Raw genomic sequence first — 17,500 nt, 5'->3', positions numbered from 1 at the left:
CTTCACATTACACTTTAATCGTTAAGTAACTTAATAAAAGGCTGACCTCGATCAGCCTCAAACTTGAGCTTAGGATATGGTCACGTCATACTGGTCAGCGGATACCTTGTTTTGACAGGTGTCAGTTAACCATAACATGGTTGTCCAATATCAAAGATGTTCCCGCCAAAAAAACGCGGGTTGCCCCAGAGTTAAACATTAGGGAACTTAAGCAACGACAACGGCGACGGCAACGAGAACGTCACAAATGTGCATATTTAGTAGGCAAAAACAATAGCTTTGCACGCCCTGCACGTGCGTTTTTCACTTTTGTCCATTTCTTTGCCGTCGTCAGCAAAACAACAACGTGAAATAGTCAAATTTTAGGTTTTAAGGAGAACGTCAGCACTTGACGCTAAAGTTTCATTTTCTCCCCTAAATTAAGCGCCGTTCCGACCAATGTCATTTTTGAGGAACTACCACACCCTTGTCATATAAGAAGGGTTGACATGTTTACAAAGTGATTACAATGACGCGAATTTATATTTTGAGATGACTCTCTCGGTGCCGTTGCCGTCGTCGTTGCTTAAGTTCCCTATTAGAGAGCTTTAGCAACGACGTCGGGAACGGCATCGAGAACGTCATGTAAAAACAAATTCACGTTATTGCGATCACTTCGCGACTATTCCAAGCTTTTTAATATGACATAGGTGTGGCGGTCCTTCAGGAACGAAACCGTTACGAGCGGCGCTTAATTTAGGGGAGAAAAATGAAAATTTATCTTCAAGTGCTAACGTTCTCCGTAACACCTCAAACTTGGTTATTTCACGTTGTTGCTTTGCTGACGACGGCAAAGAAATGGACAAAAATGAGAAACGCACGTGCAGGGCGCGCAAAACTGAACATGTAAATTTGTAACGTTCTCGTTGCCGTCGTTGTTGCTTAAGCTCCCTACTGGCATACACGGAGGGGTGGACGTACGGTCGTACGGTGACTAAAACCCAATTTTTCTCGCACAGATAGGTTACATAAATTATTTGCTTTTCAATTGTACTCCGCGAGCGCTAATATATTTCAGGAATTTCTGCCTCAAATTCAAGTTTCACAGATATGAAAATCTACAATTCTGTCCATTTCTCATACAGCCAAAGCTGCAAGTTTAACGTCATAATCTAGACTGAGTTACAGAATTGGCATTCCAAACTTTATAATCTCTCCAAAAACAGTAATAGTAATTACAGGATTTTTAACATAGCCCTGAAAAAAGAAATAGTAAAGACCAGTTTGCTTGATGTCAAAACCGTTAAAATCACGGTGACAAAAGTCCAAACAACATGTGCTCAGTTTTCATTGCAAGGATATTCAAGATGGCGCTAAATCCCCGCTAAAGGTCCCTGCTTGCCGATAGTTGCGTCTAATGTTGTCGAAAACCCCATATACCGTACAAAATGAGGCAAGCTAAAGCCGCTGAAATCCCCCGCTAATGCCCAGCATTTCTCGGGTATGAGGGTGCGGGGTTTTCCATTGACTAGTGCATAAACAAGACAACATGACATTAGGAATTAAATAGATGGAAAAATTTTAGGGACGTAAGACACTAAGGGGAAAATGGTTGGGATAAGATAAAGAAGTTGTCTTCTTATAAAAACGATCATATTTGAAGGAAAGGAGTAACGATAAAAAAACAACTGATTACCGGTTTGTACCTCACAATTATAAATCCTCATTAAAGGAGGACAACATACACAAATTTTGTTACCTGCAGCATTGTAAACAGCTAAAATTTAGGAAGCAGCTTCTTCTGTCTTGCCTTCCTCAGGTTTAGCTTCTTCTGTCTTTTCTCCTTGTGGTTCTGTTTTGTCTTCTTCTTTAGCTTCCTCCTTTGGTTCTTCTTTAGGTTCTTCTTTGGCCTCCTCCTTAACGTCCTCTTTGCCTTCAGGTTCTTTTGCACCTTCTGTTGCCTGTTTCTCCTCTGCTTTTGTCTCGGCGCCCTGTAAATATTTTTACACTCAATCTTGTAAACCACACCGAGTGATTCGGTAATATTTAAGGTTCTATTGAAAGCCTGCAGTGCTCATGGAGTTTTTTTTACACGCAGTTTTAACCATACTTCTTGTGCTGTACCTTCTTCAACTCATGTAACATTTATTTTTAATCTTGTTTCAAATAATAATAGTCCTCACTGATCGACGTATCAAGCTGTCGACCCGAGTTTGATTTCTGACAACGTGTGCGCGTTCCCGGCTCCTTTACAGCATCCAAGCATGTCCACTAACAGAGAAGGAGCTCGATACAATCGAGGTGATTTGGAATGGTTTTTTGAGGAAAATGGTGGGTACCAACGCACACCCACACACAAGGGAAAGCAAACAACAACTGATAGAGGTAGACTGGAGGTACAGGATCTCGGACGATAAATTGAGGGAGATGACTAACACACTCCCCATCCTCACCTTTTGCCAACGCCACCATATCAAATATCTGGGACACATCTGTAGAGTAGGGAACAGGGCGATGCAGAAACAATTATTGTTTGGTACAAGGACGCAAGGCAAAGTATGGAAAAATATGGAAAAACATCTAGGTGTGGACAGGGCTCAAGTGAGAAGAGCTATGATGACAAAAACAGATCTGATGCGACTGGTGGATGTAAATCTAACCCCACCAGGAGCGCCCCAAGGCCAGACAAGTGCCCAGCGGGAAATACGATGATTATGATGATTCACCGGGGAACAACTCAACTGTGCTAAAACCTGAACCAAACAACTAAAAAGATGTATCCAGTAACAAAATGAAAACAGTAATTGTGTCCCTGTTATACATGTACGTGTAGTCTTTCTACTTCGGTAAATAGTGCAACACTAATGGACTGTGGGAAAGTAGTGCATAAATATGGGCAAATGGTGTTGCTCTCACTTTATGCAACACTGGGCACAGAGTGGAGTGACGGTAAATAATTTTGTTGGACTCACCACATTGGCAAACATTATGTGACAATAAAAGCAAGTAAGGAAACAGTCACTATCATTGATGACACTACATGTTGACTGTTCTTACATGTTGAGCCAGTGGCCAAGACCAATCACTGACTGAACTAAACTTCTGAAAGTGAATTTAGGGACACTTGGGAGACCATGCGTTTTCCCTAGCCACTTAATATTGACAAAATGTCCAAGAGTAAAACTATATAGTGAAAATTGTCGGTTACTATAATAACACTCAATTTATTCTTGTTGTAGAATCCAATTCTTGGGATCCACAAACTAAAAGGTTGACATTTTAGTGTAAGTACGCAGCTATTACAATGGCTCTCGGGACTGGTTCAGAAAACAATGAACACAAAGAACGATACAAAAGAAACAATGGAGCTGCATCCTAAAGGGATCCAATGAAATTAAAGGTTGTAAAGAGCTGCGTCCTATCTCGCATTTTAACCCATTGTACACTTCATTGATTTGCACACTTCTTTACCCCCCGCAAAAAAAAGGCTTCCCCATAGCTCCACTGTTAATGCAGTGTAATAGGTTCACAGACATATCACATAACAGATGGTTGCATACCGCTTCTTTAGCAGGCTCTGCTGCTCCTTTTGCTTTTGGAATTGGTTCAGGTTCAGGTTCAGGCTCCTTCAAAGGGGACAAGATAATTTTGCCAACATTCTTTCGTTCATGCATCTTTTTCATTGCCTTGCCCACCTGTTGAATAAGGTAAAGTTATGGATTAGTAAAATGTAGACCAAGTTGGTCTGCACTTTCCCAATGCCTCGTACTTTGCTATTATTTTTGTTCATATAGGGACGTGTAAAACATTACAAAAAAAGATTTTCTCATCAGTTGAAGAAGACAAAAAATTAAAATGACAAAATGCCTACAAGTAACAAGCAAAGCAATAATAACAATAACAAGCTTCAAAATTAAAATTTATCCTGTTGAAAAGATTCAGTGACAGATCACAGGATCGTGATAAGAGCTAGTAAACATGTATAATGAAAAATAAACAGCACAAAAAGAGCATGAAAGTGCCATCGATTATGCAATATCAGTAACTAACCAAACTGGTTTGACTTGGATGTTAGTCATGCATAAATTAAAAATGGCGCACAGATGTTTTGAACACCACGCATTAAAGGCAAGAGTTCAAAATAAAATAAAATACAGCACACATTATAACCCAGTGTTCACATTTCACAACAAGTGCTATAACTTTAACAAATCCCACCTACAGATCACTAAACTATTTTGATGTTTGCATAGAAAAAAGTAAAACAAGAACTAGTATGTGGTGTTAGGAAGGATAATTAACTTAGACAAACACGCTGTTTGCATGAAACACTCATAGGGTTTTTAAACTTATTAATATTGCGTTCTTGATAAATGCTGCCTCTTGGTCTCTGTACATTGTCCACAACCCATCCTGTTTCTTGAACCTGAGATCAATCTACATTGTATTATCTCAAACACTGCTTCAAGGTACATGTAACATGGACTTGAGAGCAAAACTAACCTCTTCAAATGCATATACTTGATCTATGTGAGGTTTGAGCTTGTCTTCACTGTACAACTCCAGCAAATATGACAGAGCTTCCTTACGTAAGTCTGGGAAGTTTCTTAGATGTTTCAGATCAAAGCCACATACAGTCTTGCTGTCTTTCAGCAGTTGCATTGGGTTAAATGATACACCTTGAAACCACTATCAGCAAAAACACTATTATTAATAAAACCTGTCATAAAGTAGCAAACAGTAGGTAGTGTCATTCTCGTCACCTGAGTCTCGGATCATACTGTCTGTGCAAACCAGAGGCTCTGGGGAACTCATGTAGTGGAACAGTGACAGATCACAAGATCGTGATAAGAGCCAGTCAAAACAGCAACAAAGCGCAAGGTAACAGGTTTTAATAAAAAATAAACACAGCACAAAAAGAGCATGAAAGTGACACTATCAGCAAAACCTGTCATAAAGTAGCATACAGTAGGTAGTGTCATTCTCCTCACCAGAGCCTCGGATGTTATGTCTGTGCAAACCCGAGGCTCTGGGAAACTCATGTAAGAGAGCATGCACTGTGGGGAGCCCGTAGGGTTCTTGTAGCCAAAAATTGGCTTTTGAACCTTACGGCGCCTGCTCACTTCTTGTGCTAACATGAATGCACCGATCATAGACGCTTCTCATTGTTCTTCACAAAAATCAACGAGAAGACTCTTCATTTCAGGGTTCCGCAGAGCTCTTCTCTCCCTCAGTCATGGGCAAAAGAGAAGAGCTCTGGGATTGAGATTGAGGTAGGTAGTGTTTCTTTTTCAAAAACAATTCACACGATTGCTTTAAACTTAGCAAATGCAGCCTCAATTCTCCTGAGAAATCATTTCTGTGTTTTGCCTTCACATGAGCTTTTCCAGTGGTTATCCTTGTTTGCAGACACCGCAAGGCTGCAATGAAGTAATTTTTGCATGGGTTATAATGAAAACTTAAAGGGATGAAACAAACAACACAGCAACAACTTCCAGGAGAATATTTATTGAAGACTGTATTGCAAACACAGTTCTAGTTATAACCCCTATTTAATTACTCCCATAGACAGTCACAAGGTTACCACTGTTTTCATCCCATCTTTTGGTTGGAATTGCATGTGACCCCCAAAGGAATCAAGGGGTAAAGGGTTAAATTAATAATAATAATAATAATAATAATAATAATAATAATAATAATAATAATAATTATTATTATTATTATTATTATTGAAGACAAAGTGATGGCCTTTTGTATCACCTGTTACTACATACCTGGCAAAAAAGAAGTTAAAGAACTCTGTCATGGGTTTCATTAAGGGCCTGACACCGGGCAAATTGCCCGGCTGTGGACATAACTTTGCCTGGCTGCTTTCACCATCTCAACAGACTATTGTTTTTAGTTAAATACCAAGATTAATTTAAAAATACAGTTTTGTCCTTTTGTTGAGCTGTCTTATGTTATCAAAATGTCACAGTTTCATACGCTGCGTTCAATTTCATAAGCCACATTCAACTTAGAACGAATCATTCTATAATGTATTACTAAAAGAATTACTCTTCATAAAAGACGACCTGAAATGCCCCAATGTTGAGTGTTTTGCTATGGCTGCCCAGAAAAGATCGCAATTTTTTTACGCGAGCCGAATTGCCTCCAGCTGAGAAAAGGCCAAGATGTGAGTGCAACTTTTTTGTATCACGTTAATGAAATAATTTTCTTGTGGGAATTGTTATCAAATCATTAAATTGTCTAAAAAAGGTATGACTTTGCTGCAGTTGAAGAACATTGCTTTGGGCTTCAGAATGCAGGAAACATCTCTGCAACTTAAAAATTTCAGAATTTTCTGGGGGAGCATGCACTCAGGGCGCTTTCCTTTTGTTAGAACTGGTCGGTCAGACCTGTCATTTTGCAAAGAAAATGTTACAATTTGAAGAAACAATGGCATGATAATCCCTCGCATTCTTTTGGAGGAGTATATATCGTCGTTGAAGACCGTTAATTTGGAGGCGTTATAGAGTTAGTCTTTCCAAATGCCCTGTCTGGCCGGTCAGTTCCGTCAAATGGAAAACGCCCTTAGATTCCCCTAGGAGGGAATAGGGCCTTCCTTGCCCGGGGGTTAAACCCATGTGCCCCTGCTTCAAACCTTAATGAAACCCCTTCTCTACCAAAGAAAGAATTTTAATGTCAATGTGCAAAGATCGTGTATCAGCAACTATAAGCATACAAGGTTCATGTTTGCAAGCATCTCAAATAATAGTAAGGTTATCTTAATTAATTTTATTAAACCAAAATTTAGGATACTTACATTTTTGGTTGAAGAAAAGATGCTTTTTGATTCACTAACTGAGCTTGCATATCCTGGTTAGTAAAAAACAAATTGAAAGGAATGATAAATAAATAGGTATGTGTGGTAGTGCAGTAACTTGACACAATGCTTTATTCCGTAGCTGTCAACTAAGCTGCGTTTTGTTTTCCAGGACGTATCAAAATATGTAAATTACTTAACCGAGAAAGTCTGAAGAAAATAAATGGGAATAGAGAAACACTGGCTTTGAGGCTGACATGAAGTTTAACTTCTTTTTCACACCAAGTTTAAGCATTGAATGTCTGAAAGTTTCCACAACAAAAGTTCACTGAAGTTAAGCCCTGTTGGGCAGGGTTAGAATCTGGATTGGAGACCACAACTATACAACTTGCTGCCAGAAACAGGACCGAAAATTCTATTTTAACGCTCAAAAATACGAACTAAGACAAAGTATGGTACAGATTTTGTTAGCCTACTTTATGCAAAACAACTATTGATACACAGTTTTAAGGAAGAGCACAAGGAAGTTTTTAGGAAGTGTTGGGTCACGTTGATGGAGAATAAAAAAAATTGCCATCAGCAAAAAATGAAGACACAAATTTTGTGCCGTGAATATAAAAAGTAAAGTATGATCATCTGGGTTAGTGTAGTCCTGAGAAGAACTGATTGAGATGACACTGACTGACGTTTTGACGACCTGAGCTGAAGTCATCTTCAGAGTCAAGTGATTTGTGTAACGTCAGTAGATGCTATAAGAACTCCAGTCATAGATGTCATTGGTCAACTTATTAGTGATGTTATTGGTCGACTGTCAGTTGAGCCTAGTTGTAATTGGCTGGGATAAAAAGCTTGAATGGGCGTTCTCTGGCTAAAAATATTAAAAATTGCAAGCTTTCGACCACTAGAACTGGTCTTCAACAGGCAAAACAACGAATGAAGTAAAAATTCGGAGAATATGTAGTGAGATAAAAATGATAACAATAGAGTGAAGAAATGGAATTTGGTCATTGTTCTCCTGTTCAATAGTTCAGTAGTGAAGGAAATGTGAGGATCCAAACTGTTGAGTACGTTGTGGAAGGCTGGGATCTTTCTTAATAATGCAAAAGCTATTGTCAACATAGCATTTCCACAACCTTGTTCCCAGGGTCTCTCTTCTCTGCCTCCAATGGAGGCAACAAACAGAACTAATATCTTATCTCCTCTCCAAAATCGCAATGGATATTCGGTTTTCAATTCATGCTTAATGGCAAAATCTACAAACAAATTCATGGCTGCACCATGGATAGCCCTGTTTGCCCTGTTGTTGTGAATCTATGCATGGAAGAGATCGAAGAATCAGCAATTTTTGCCTCAGCTGTTGCCCAAAAGTGTGGAAACGCTATGTTGTTGATAGCTTTTGCATTATTAAGAAAGATGAAATCCCAGCCTTCCACAACATACTCAACAGTTTGGATCTTCACATTTCCTTCACTATTGAACACGAGAACAATGGCCAAATTCCATTTCTTGACCCTTTAGTATCTCGCCATAATGGCACCACCTATGTTCATGTTTACTGGAAAACAACACACTCCCACCATGACATTAAACACAAGGAAAGCACCACGGCAGCCCTTTTACACAGCTTTGAACCTCCCTAACACCACAGAAGGAAGAAATTGGGAACATGACAAAGTGTATTCAGCCTTATAGTCCAACGGCTATCCTTCTAACTTTATTCACAATATCAAAACAAGACGAACCCGATCTTCAATGATTCCTTCCCTGAAGAAGGAATGGTATGTTTGGTATGTATACTTGGTATGGTATGTATGTAATGGTATGTATGTTATGGTATGGTATGTATGTTGGTATGTATGTATGTATACTTGGTATGTTTTTCAAATTAATGGAACCACTCAAGCCATACAACTCCTTTGCGTTCCTTCCGTACATCAAAGGTGTCACCCAACCCCTAACATGTTTGTTAAAAAAAACATGATATTAATGTTGTCAACAGGCCATTAAAAAATTAATGCTCCAACAAGAATTTCCAATTCTTACGTCACGACCCCCATTAACTTCACAACCCGACATTGTCTGCAAAATCCTCTGCGGCAGTTGCTCTTGGAATTACATTGGCGAAACAGGTAGATCCTTTGCCACGAGGAAAAAAGAACATATTAGGAATGTGAAGACAGCGGCCAAAGGCTCCAGAATTGTCTTCAAAAATGCATAGATCGTTGACAAAGGAAATTTCCACACCATGAAATTTCTAGAATCTTGGCACACCTCTTTCACGCTTTACAAGAACAACAACTCTTGCCCACTTCCAGGACAATATCGCATAATTTTTAACACAAATTCTTAATCACCTTTTTTATCCCTAATTTCACTCCATTGTTGTCATTTTTATCTCACTATATATTCTCCGAATTTAAACTTCATTCATCTGTTTGCCCATTGAAGACCACAGTTCTAGTGGTCAAAAGCTTGCAATTTTTAATATTTTTATCCAGAAAACGCACATTCAACTTTTTTATCATGACTCATCCTGGCTGCGTTCCTTCAATATTTTCATAAAAAGTTACCATCAGCGAAAAAGATTTTGGGAGATTTTTGCTATGTTCAATTTTCTGTTGTTCTTTTGGCTGTACAAGCAATTGCAAAAAGCGAAAGTGACATCAATTCAGAGGCCCCCTGTGATCAAGTTACCTTGTGTGTTACTAACAACTGGATCCATCCGTGGCAAAATGACGGCAAGACATCGGATTGTTGTTTTGTTACTTAGTTTTTCTTTCTTTCAAGTCTTATAAAAGTCGACAAGAAATGGGCGAATTCAACACAAAGATCACAGTCGTCCAACTCTTGACGTATACTATTGTTTTTGCAAAGTTTATTCACTCTCCTAGACGAGATTATTTATCACCAGGTAATTCCATCATTTTGGAAATAGAAACTGCTTTATTATTCATCAGTGTCACAAATTCTTGCCAATTTTGGGGCTCATTTGTTGAAATTCTAGCACGCTTCCAACAGACCTGTTTATTTTCGTGTTTCACCCAGTTATATTCCGGTTTGGCTATTAAATGACACGAGGATTTCAAAAGGCTTTTCAGCTTTGTTTTCCCTCTCACCTAACACACAGGCAGCTTCCTCTTCCCTATTTCCCATACACATATATTTTTTTAAAAGAAAAGTGGAGCGAAAAATTGTGTGAATAAATTACAAGAGAAGAAAGAAGTTATCAATGAAATCAACAAACACAGACTAGCTGATATAATCTACATGTTTACCAATCAGCAAAATTAAAGTAGTGTTGCTGAACGTACCCTTACACTTGGTGAATAAAAGATGTCCACATACATGAAAACTAAGTTGCGATTTTTTGATGTTTCGTATAATTCACGAGAGCTCATCTTTTCTATTACTGGGCAAAATTTTTGAGCACAGCGCCGTGAAGTTTCACCACAAACAAGCTGATGAAATCTACATTTTTTGCTGATCAATCACAATGATAAAGATAAAAATAGTTTTCTACTGTTTTCCTTTCTGTTGCAATGAAATTGTACTTTAACCCTTTGAAAGCCAAGGACATATATATACGTCCTTGCACATGTAACTCAGCAACCAAGGACTTACATACGTCCTCAAGTCATATGTTTCATCTACGGCCCAGTTGTTTGGGTACGATTTCTTTGGTTGCTGAGAAGGGAATGGCAAGCACAGTCAAGTCCGCTGACCAAAGCTTAAACCATAAACATACATTTCGTGATATGTTACACAGCGGCGTTTTTCATTTTTTGCTTTAAGCATAATTCATGCATAAACATGGCTTTGTGTGCATGTGCATACATTTCATGACTATATTACACAACAGTGTTTTTCATGTTTTTCTTCATGCACATTTGCTCAATGAGGCTTTGAATGAGATTTCTGCCAAAGTTGATCGAATTCGAAGGAGAAAGCGATGGAAGTTTGTCTGAATATGGTGCTGATAGTTCAGAAAAAAGTCATGGAATGAAAATGATGATAATAGTAGCGAGGTAAGTGATGAGAGTAACTGAGAAGCTGACAATACAAGTGACGTTCATTTCAAGAACTTATCCGCTTTATCTAACAGTTTTAGAAAATAAAGCTAATTTTCCTCAAAAATCCAACATGTCTGCCGGTTTCCAAGGCAGCAACTGTTTGGCACTCAAAGGGTTAAGATGAGTAGCACAATCATCATGTACATTTGGGAAACCAGTATCTTGAACGAACACTTCAGGCCATATCTCCGCTGGTAAAAAGTGCTAGCTACTCACATTTCGCAGGTATGCTTCTTACATATTAAGTAACATTTACTGTGTAGATTAGCGAAATCGGTCGCTTAAGTTTAGAATAAACGGATTCGGTTGTCCACTTTGGGGACAAAAAATGGCGCGTCACGCGTAACACGCAAACTAGTAAGACGAGCAAAACAAGGTTCTTCAGACGGCTTGTACTTTATTCCTCACAACGAAATCGACAACATATTTCACATAAACAATGTTGCAACCAGTAAATAAAAAAAATGTGGTTAATTTCTCACCAATGACGGAGAAAAGAGGCCGAAAAGCACAACAGTCTTGAGCGTCACGCTCCTAAAATCTTCAGTGCTGTTTTGCAATTTGCGTCTGTAACCCACGGATGTTTTGTGGTTAGGCAGAATAAAATATGGTTCGAGAATGCTCATTTGTGGTAGTTGCTTTGGAGAAAGTTTTACCGAAAACTTCTCAGCACACGAGAAGCCAGAGCATTTTTTCTCAGTCTGAAACACTTTGTCCGCCATTACAATTTGCCTTAGAGCCAAAGCACAGCTTCGCAAAATATCCTCTGTATCTTGCTTGTCCGAGCTCACAATACAAAACCCAAAGAAAAACAGAATGCTCATCTCATGTACAAATTACATGCCAAAGCTCAGAAAGAAACAATTCAAATTGTGAAAGAACGAGACCTCTTTGTGAGTCTGAAACACTTCTTGACATTCAGAGGTTGACAAAGCGAATTTAGAGCGTGAAAGAACCAAAAGTTTCTCCTTGCAGATCCGCCATTACGTTTCGAAACGTTCCCTCAGAGCAAGCTTTGCTACCAGGCCTTGACTTGTTTTTATCCAGTTAAACCAGTTTTTTCTGGACTTCAGCACATTTTGCCCTGTTTTTTGCAATCCATGCATTTCGCCAGAATTTCTCAATTGCGAATCAAGCGAAGCATATAATCAACCCTGAAATTAACATTTCTGTAATGTCAAAGTTAAAAATGAGAATATTTCGGGTTATTTAACAAAATTTTTTAGGGTAATCTAGGCAAAATGAGGAAATTACCATGCCTGCAAGGGGTCATGGGTAAATTTAAAATTGCTTATTTTTGATCCATCAGTACAAAAAATTTCATTTTACATTAAGATATCAGCTTAAGAGGCTTTTTGATTTTGTCAGGTTCCTTTTCATCCAATTTTATGGCAGCATGAAAAATTTTGTAAAATTTCACTATGTTACACAAATGTACATCATGATTGTGCTACTCATCTAAGGTAGTCTTAACACTTGGCTGTTAAATAAGACTTAAGAGCAGCTAAGTTTTACTTATTATAATAACCAAAAAGGCCCAAGTAACATCTCAAGTTATTTTACTTTGCATATTATTTAAGTCAGAAAGTTGAAATGATCCGATGCAAGTAAGAGATAAGTGTGGTCAACTAGAAAGCCTTCGCTACTTTGACCACCATACACATTAATTTTTATAACCCGTACTGTAATTATTTTATCTTGTAACCATGTGTTGTGACTGTACTTTTCTTTCTATGTTAATGTTATGTAAATAGTGTGAAATAAATGAACCATTTGTCAACTGGAGCCAACAGTTCCTAAAGCGTACAGATTCCTCGAGATGTTTTCAGATGTGATCGATGGAGCTTTGACAGCCCATACATTTTGATTGATGAATCAACAGGCAGAACAGTTTCAAAGAAATTGATCATTTTATTTTAATTACATATTAGAGGGGAGGCATAAAAATTTATTTTTGTGCAATTTAGAAATCTGAAAGGGTACTGCAGCATCAATTCACAGGCAATAGATCGAATATTAATTATTGAATATTAATTAGTTGGACCCCCAAAATTTTGCAATGGACCCCCAAATTTGAACTCTGGAGATTGGCATATCTGAAATTGTGAATAAAAAGCAGCTTTCTCTGATTCTCTAGGAGAAAATCCCAAGGATAATAAGGCGAACCCCTACAAAAAATCAAAGATTAAACAAATAACTGCATGTAGTCATGAAGCATATTCACATACCGAAAACGACAATTATGCCCATGGATTTTAGCAGATTGTACCCTTTCTTTGTATCTGAGCCTCCAAGGGGATCAAGAACAATATCTACTCCTTCTGGGCAAACCCTAAAACCATAAAAAATAATACAAATGTGATAACTGGTTTGATAAACAATTTTGCATAATAATGTTATTGTACTGCGAAAAAAGTTCTCTTTCTCCCAAGAAGGATTCTAAATATTCCTTCACAGACGGCACGACTAACACGGCTTTTCTAAATGCATTTGATTGGATAGTGAGTCATGTGCCTACAAAGTAATGCAAATTAATTAAAAGTGTTCACATTTACTGTACTGTTACTTTCGATACTACAGTAATACACTTTTGACTGGAAATTGTCTCACATAGAGGCTGCTTGTACTTGATGTAACCAAACTACAGAAATGCAAAGAGACTCAAGAGAATGCAAGATGCAAGCATACTTCTTCACTGCCTGAACATAGTCCTCCGTTCTGTAGTCAATGGGATGAGTTATTCCATTAGCAGTGATGGTATCATGCTAAAAGGTAAATAAAGTCATTCATATGCTTTCATGGTAAAACTATCGAGAAAATCCAGGCACAAGGGACATAAAAATAACAGGGTCCAGCAAAAGCTGACAGTGTGACCCCGTTTGGTGCTTAAATTAATGAATATCGTTTCAGAAGATCATATCGCACCTAGCTGTTATAATTTTAATTTACAACCAGATACAAAATAAAAACCATTTCAGATTCAAATTATGTTCTACTTCTGCAACAGTTGCAGCAATCGCAGTGGTGATAACACCACTTTGTGGAACTGCTCTCACTCGGTCTTGTTACGGTACGCTGCATAGGCCAATCAGAAACTGGCTAAGGCCATTTAAAGGGTGAGAGTCAATAGGTTAAGTTTCATTCAGACTTCACTTGCTTGGAAAAGTATGTGGTTTATTCCCTTGGTAAATTAGTGTAGTGTACTAAAACAAACAAATAATGTGCTCCACATATTGTTTGCAAAAGCTACATGCAACAGTCTCTTCCTTAAGAGAAAAACAATTTTTATTGCGGACAACTAATTTGCTATCAAAATTAGCCAATACCTTTGAAGTTGAAGCAGTACCAAACACTGTAATTCCATCCACTGTCTTACAAAGCTGAGTAGCTGCAATACCCTAATGAAAACAAATTGTAATTGTCTTAATTACGTTGCAACGGAAAACTGGACTGTCTGATTTATGAAATGTTAGCCATAAAGAAGAAGAGGCCATGCTTAAAGGGGCTAGGTCACGCAATTTTAGGCAATTTCAGCACTGACGAATGGTCATAGAATTAACTAAAATATCAAAATAACTGTTCGAAACTATAGAAGATCTCTAACAAAACACAGGGAAGCCAAGAAGGGACATGGATGGACAAAACTGGAGAGGATTGAAATGGATTGAATTTGGGTAAATTTGAAAAACGTCGGCCCACCGTTTTTCAAAATTACATCCCTCTATATTAAAATGTCATTTACAAAGCTGGAAAATCATTCTCAGTTGTTATGTGGCCGTGATTTTGAAAATGAAAGACTCTTTCTCTCCCAATTTGACATTTAGAGCTCATAATTAAAAAAATTAAACAAAATTACCTAAAATAGCGTGACCTAGCCCCTTTAAACACAGAATCAGACTCCATATGTGCAAAACTATTTATTTAAGTTTGTCGCCATTTACACGTACACTTTTACACCTTACATTATATAACCTTGCATGTTATATATTAAGTTACACCTTTTGTTTTATCACCTTGCAAGGTATAATATAATATGAAATTACTCTCTTCACTTGAAAATGATGACGATGAGGCAGTACTTATTTAATCTTGCAGCTATTAACAGGAAATTAAATGATCAACGACCCAAGTTAAACTGGGCAATTTTCCAAACTTTCCTGACCACCAAAAACGTTTTGGCCAGTAAAAGTATGCAGTTAATCCTGTACTGTTTTATATCACATAACCCAACTGCCATTGAAGTTTACTTAGCTTTTGATGGTTTATCATCTTACCACTCCACCAGCTGCCATGTGAATAAGGACACTTTTCCTACGACCCAAATTGGCACAATGGAAAAGCATAAAATAAGCAGTGAGATAATTGACTGGAAGTGCAGCAGCATCCTCGAAGCTCATGCTCTCTGGCAAGAGAAAACAAAGATCTGCTGGCACAGAGACATATTCAGACCAGGCTCCACTCAACATCAAGCATCCTACACGGGCACCAACCTAATGACATCACAAGACAAGAGCTGTAATTGTTTGACAAAAAAAATTCTTAAGTAATAATAATGTCACAACATTTGAAACTCGAAAAGATTGAAAAGATTGCATGTCATATTATCTTGAAGGTCTCCCATCCAGATACCATTGCTGCCCGACAGGGATTTTTATTTTTATTTAATTCAATATTTATCCAGGGGCATCCAAATTACCAAAGCTAGTTTAAATGGAGCCCTAACATGACACAAAAACAAAGACATTAAAACATTAAAAACTAACGAATAATTAAGTTATAAAGGCAACATGTACCGCAGGTGTTACTGTTTAAGAGGGTGCTTTAGTTTGATTTTAAATTCGCTAAACGTCTCTACTTGTCTAATGTTTCTCGGAAGGGAGTTGTAAGCCCGGGGGGAGGGGGAGGGCAACTCCCATATAAAAAGGACAGGGTTGCTAGTCGGAAATTTTTGAAAAGAACCCCTAAGAGGTACATGTACCAAGATGCTGTCTTGTGGGCGTGGCATGACATTTTGTCCACCACTAAGAGGTACCAAATTATGGGTTTTAATTAGACAAAATTAAGAAAAGCAGTTTATTATCGAATGTCTCCTGTCATGAATTTTCAGCTCGATACCCTAAAAGGTACCGCTAAAGCTCCTGCTGTGGACCTTTTGAGGCTGAACACCCTCACAGGTACCAGAACCTCTTTTACATGTAACTCCTTAAAGGTACGACAAGCACCCCTGTCCTTTTAATATGGGAGTCGCTTATCTGGGTAAGCTTTGCTCCCAGCCCCACAACTGTCCCAGAGAGACAAACAGTAATTGAACAATGACAAGACTATTATAGCATTGTAGAGCATTAGGCAAGTTGGCTTGGGGAGAACCTTACGTGCTCGATGCAGAACACCTAATCGAGACGAGATCTTGTTACAAATACACTGTATGTGGTCCTTCCAAGTTAGATTCTTGTTAGCATGGAGCAAGCTTTGGACATTGGTTAGTCCACTCGTTAACTGAGCTTGAATTTCACTGACTGACTTGCTTGCAAAATAGATAAATGGAAAGCACTGAATCAAGCTGTTAAATTAGTTGGCCTTGACCACTGTCAAGCTGAAATTAGTGATTCAAGAGTCTCTCTTATGTATACTTCTGCACTTAATAACATGGGTGACAAATTACTAATTAATTTTGCGTGAAATTTCAGTGTTAATCTATAATTTCACATGTGAAATAACAATGTTGCCAACTTTTTCTATAGTGCCAAAATGGCATCTTATGAACATAATTTGTCACCCATGATAATCTAATGGTATAATCGTGAAATAAGGAAATAATTTCATGTGCGTTTTGTCCAAAATCAAATAATTTCCAGAGTCTTTACAAAACATGTAGGGAGGCGTGGTGGCCTTATGGTTAGTGTGCTGGACTTCGGAACAAATGGTCCAGGTTCGGGACCTGACCGGAGACATTGTGTTGTGTTCTTGGGCAAGACACTGTGCCTCACTGTGCCTCTCTCCACCCAGGTATATAAATGGGTACTAGTGAAATGCTGGGGGTAACCCTGCGATGGACTAGCATCCCATCCAGGGGGGAGTAGAAATACTCCTAGCAGAGACGTATCCAGAGTGCATCATTGCGTCCTGGAACGCACTCGTTTTCCTTTTGGACGCATAGAATGTGGAACAAAGGGTCCAACTGCCGCATGGGCTGACGATGAAATGTGCATTGATCACTTATAATTATTTGTTTACACTTTTGTTCCTAAATTTCACCTCAAGTGTTGTTAAAATAAATGATGCTCTTTTACGGAAAATTGAGATTCAGTTCTGTTTTTTTTTTTTTTTGCTGTGGAGATCTATCATTTATCAACTGGAGCCAACAGTTTGTACAGCATACGGATTCCTCAAGACCATACATTTTGATCGATGAATCAACGGGCATAACAGTTTCCAAGAAATTGATAATTTAAGTTCATATTCGTGGGGAGGGATAAGACTTTATTTTTGTGCAATTTAGGAATCTGAAAGGGTACTGCAGCAGCAATATTAAGAGGTAATAGATTGAATATTAATTCTTGAATATTAATTAGCTGGACCCCCAAAATTTTGCAATGGACCCCCAAATTTTTCAAAAAGGGGTCCAGAGGACCCCCAAATTTGAAAA

The 17,500-nt window shown here is 38.2% G+C and overlaps 1 protein-coding gene across 2 annotated transcripts in view; it reads right to left on the bottom strand.

The window, feature by feature from the left end:
• Positions 1 to 17,500, bottom strand: part of LOC138022368 (synaptic vesicle membrane protein VAT-1 homolog) — a 29,607-nt gene that overhangs the window by 3,397 nt on the left and 8,710 nt on the right. For both annotated transcript variants that reach the window (XM_068869481.1, XM_068869482.1), the window contains exons 3-10: positions 15,129 to 15,344; positions 14,181 to 14,252; positions 13,543 to 13,619; positions 13,083 to 13,186; positions 6,785 to 6,837; positions 4,483 to 4,668; positions 3,540 to 3,674; positions 1,739 to 1,970 (exon numbers count right to left, since the gene is read on the bottom strand). In XM_068869481.1, the coding sequence (XP_068725582.1) occupies positions 1,764 to 1,970; positions 3,540 to 3,674; positions 4,483 to 4,668; positions 6,785 to 6,837; positions 13,083 to 13,186; positions 13,543 to 13,619; positions 14,181 to 14,252; positions 15,129 to 15,344 (1,050 nt within the window). In that variant the 3' untranslated portion in view covers positions 1,739 to 1,763. The remainder of the gene's footprint in view (positions 1 to 1,738; positions 1,971 to 3,539; positions 3,675 to 4,482; positions 4,669 to 6,784; positions 6,838 to 13,082; positions 13,187 to 13,542; positions 13,620 to 14,180; positions 14,253 to 15,128; positions 15,345 to 17,500) is intronic.

Source organism: Montipora capricornis, chromosome 10 (assembly GCF_036669925.1).
Source record: "Montipora capricornis isolate CH-2021 chromosome 10, ASM3666992v2, whole genome shotgun sequence".
Taxonomy (NCBI): Eukaryota; Metazoa; Cnidaria; class Anthozoa; order Scleractinia; family Acroporidae; genus Montipora; species Montipora capricornis.
Note: the sequence above shows the minus strand (reverse complement) of the source record. Positions and strands in the feature narration are given on the sequence as shown.